Consider the following 2,500-nt stretch of genomic DNA (forward strand, 5'->3'; position numbering starts at 1 on the left):
CGCCGTCGACACACAAGCGACCTGCCTCTCAAGAGTCAGGAAACTGCAATCGAGCCAGGAGCAGCAGTGCAAACGATGGTTCTTCACAAAAGGAGGAGTCCAAGGAACAGCCAAATAAATCCTCCAAGAACCAAAATCGAAAATTACTCTCTGTCAGCCAGTCGCCCACTAGGAATAAACAAGAAAAGGCAAAGGACAAAAAGAATGAAGCTGAAAAGCAAAAGGTAAAGCCTAAAGTAATAAAACAAGATCAAGCACTTTTAGAGAAACAACAGAAAGATAAAAAAGCTCCAGAGAGCGAGAGTGACATTTCGAAACTGAAGGAAACTCCTGACGACAAGAGAAGTGGAGCGACAGTTGGTAAACATACCCAGAAGCACGAGGTTGAAATAGATGAGTTGAATGCAAGTGTTGATTACCAGAAATCAACAAAGAAAGAAAACAAAAAGCCAGAGAGCAAAGTGGCTATAAGAGAGAATGAAAAAATAGTAAATGACGCCAGTGATAAAGGAAAACCCACGGAGTATAATGAGGAAATCGCAGTAAATAACGAAAACAGACCAAAAAAGACGAAAAGGAAAAACAAGCGAAAATCAGGTAAATCCGACAACCACGAGGCCGAAGACGCAAGCGCAACGAAGGAGCAGCAGGTGAGTCTTCCTGCTGGGCCTCAAGAAAAGTCCTGTGAGTCGGACACGCAGATCGACCACACACAAGAAGCCAAGACGCAGATATCAGAAAGATCCACGGGTGAAAAAGTTAACGTTGTGGTTCCCAAAACTCCTGACGCGGATAAGCACGCAGTACAGAAGACAGATGAAATTCCGAAAGAATCGGTACCAGTAATGGATACTTTATCTAGCTATGTAATGGACCATTACCACACGCTCATCCCGAAGGCGAAGAAACCTGGGAAGGAGACAGAGCAAAAAGATACTACAGAGGATGAAGGAAAGAACTGCACTGGACTCGAAGAAACGATTTCAGATAAGGTACCGGATGACGTAAAGTTGCAGTATGATGAATATTCCAGCACAGGTCAAAAGAACAACGAAAGTCAAGACACGAAGAAAATCATGATCATATTGGAAGACAAGGAGTTATCACCAGACACAGTGAAGTCAGAACAAGAAGAGAAAACTGAGCCTCCTGTAGATGTGAAGCTCGAGATATCTCAAGAGCCAGTGGAGCCAGAACAGGAAAAGGAAACCGAGTCCCCCGTAGATGTGGAGGTCGAAAATTCAGCATATGACACCGCCGAAACGTTGCCTGAGGAAGATCATTTGCAAGAACGTACCGACAAACCTCTAGTAGATTCCGGCGACGAGTCCTGCGAAGTAACCTTTGTCCTTCCGGAGAGAAAGGAGAGCTTTAATAATGACGTTGACGTAGGTGAAGTTGATATGAAGGTCAGCATCGTCTTACAAAATGTCGCGAGCAGTTTAGAGAACTCCGAAGACTCAGAAGGAAACGGGGGTTCTACTGAGGTAGAACATTCCTTTGAGTGCAGAAGTACTGACCACGACCCGGGGGGATTAATCAGTGATTACATGAAAACTCACACGATATATACAGACGACGAATCCAGCGACGTAGATGATTATGAGCAGCTGACTGACACCGAGGAAATTGGCTTTTCTAAAGATGTAATAAGGCATATGGAGACAATTGCCGAGGTAGCTGACGAAGCGGTGTCTAATGAATGCGAGGAAATAAATGTCAAAAATGAAAGTCAAGAAGAGAAGGCTGCTGACCAACCAACCCCGACAGGTCAGAAACTAGGTAGTGAAATTGAAATCACAAAATTGAAAGACATTATATTAGAGAAAAAGAAAAATATCCAGACAATACAAGACGCGTTGAAAGAACACGTGGTGGATATAAGCCAACTGAGAGAAGATGCCAAAGAACACAAGGACTCCAAAGACTTACAGCCTGACGTCGACAAGAATAAGGAGAATATGAAGGACGTCTCCGATCTGAGCAACAAGAGCAGACAAAGTCCCGACGGGGCTGAGATCGACGTCGGGATGCTGTGGGTAATCGAGAAGCCCGAGAAGCCCGTCGTTAAAGGGGAGAAGGACATCAACAGCCTGAACAAGACCATTGCCGAGACGCTGAACAAAAGTAAAACCAACAAGACAGTAACATATAAGGATGAGACAAATGATGAGAACGTAAAGGAAGCTGAATCACCGAAGCAACCCGACGAGGAAAAGAAAGAGGACGAAGAAATAGAAAGACTGCTTGAAGAGGAAAGGCTTCAGAGGAAGAAAAAACGGGAAGAGAAATATAAGAAAGAGGAGGAGACAGATCTGATGAGACATGAAATAAAGATAAATCTGGAGAGACGCAAGAAATCAAAACAAAGAGAAGAATATGTTAAAGAAGGCAAAGAAGAGGAGGAGGAAGGTCAAACTAAAAGGGAAGATTCGAAACAAAATGAAGTAAAACAGAATATCGAAGAACATAAAGAAACAACACCAAAAACGAAGGAAGA

At 43.5% G+C, this 2,500-nt stretch overlaps 1 protein-coding gene across 1 annotated transcript in view; it reads left to right on the forward strand.

Annotated features, from left to right (window-relative positions):
* Window positions 1-2,500, forward strand: part of LOC125031046 (protein split ends-like) — a 45,088-nt gene that overhangs the window by 994 nt on the left and 41,594 nt on the right. The window contains exon 1 of the mRNA XM_047621471.1: window positions 1-2,500. This exon is cut by the window's left edge and continues 994 nt beyond it; it is cut by the window's right edge and continues 1,876 nt beyond it. Within this exon, the coding sequence (XP_047477427.1) occupies window positions 1-2,500 (2,500 nt within the window).

The sequence above is a fragment of the Penaeus chinensis genome, chromosome 12 (assembly GCF_019202785.1).
Source record: "Penaeus chinensis breed Huanghai No. 1 chromosome 12, ASM1920278v2, whole genome shotgun sequence".
Lineage (NCBI taxonomy): Eukaryota > Metazoa > Arthropoda > Malacostraca > Decapoda > Penaeidae > Penaeus > Penaeus chinensis.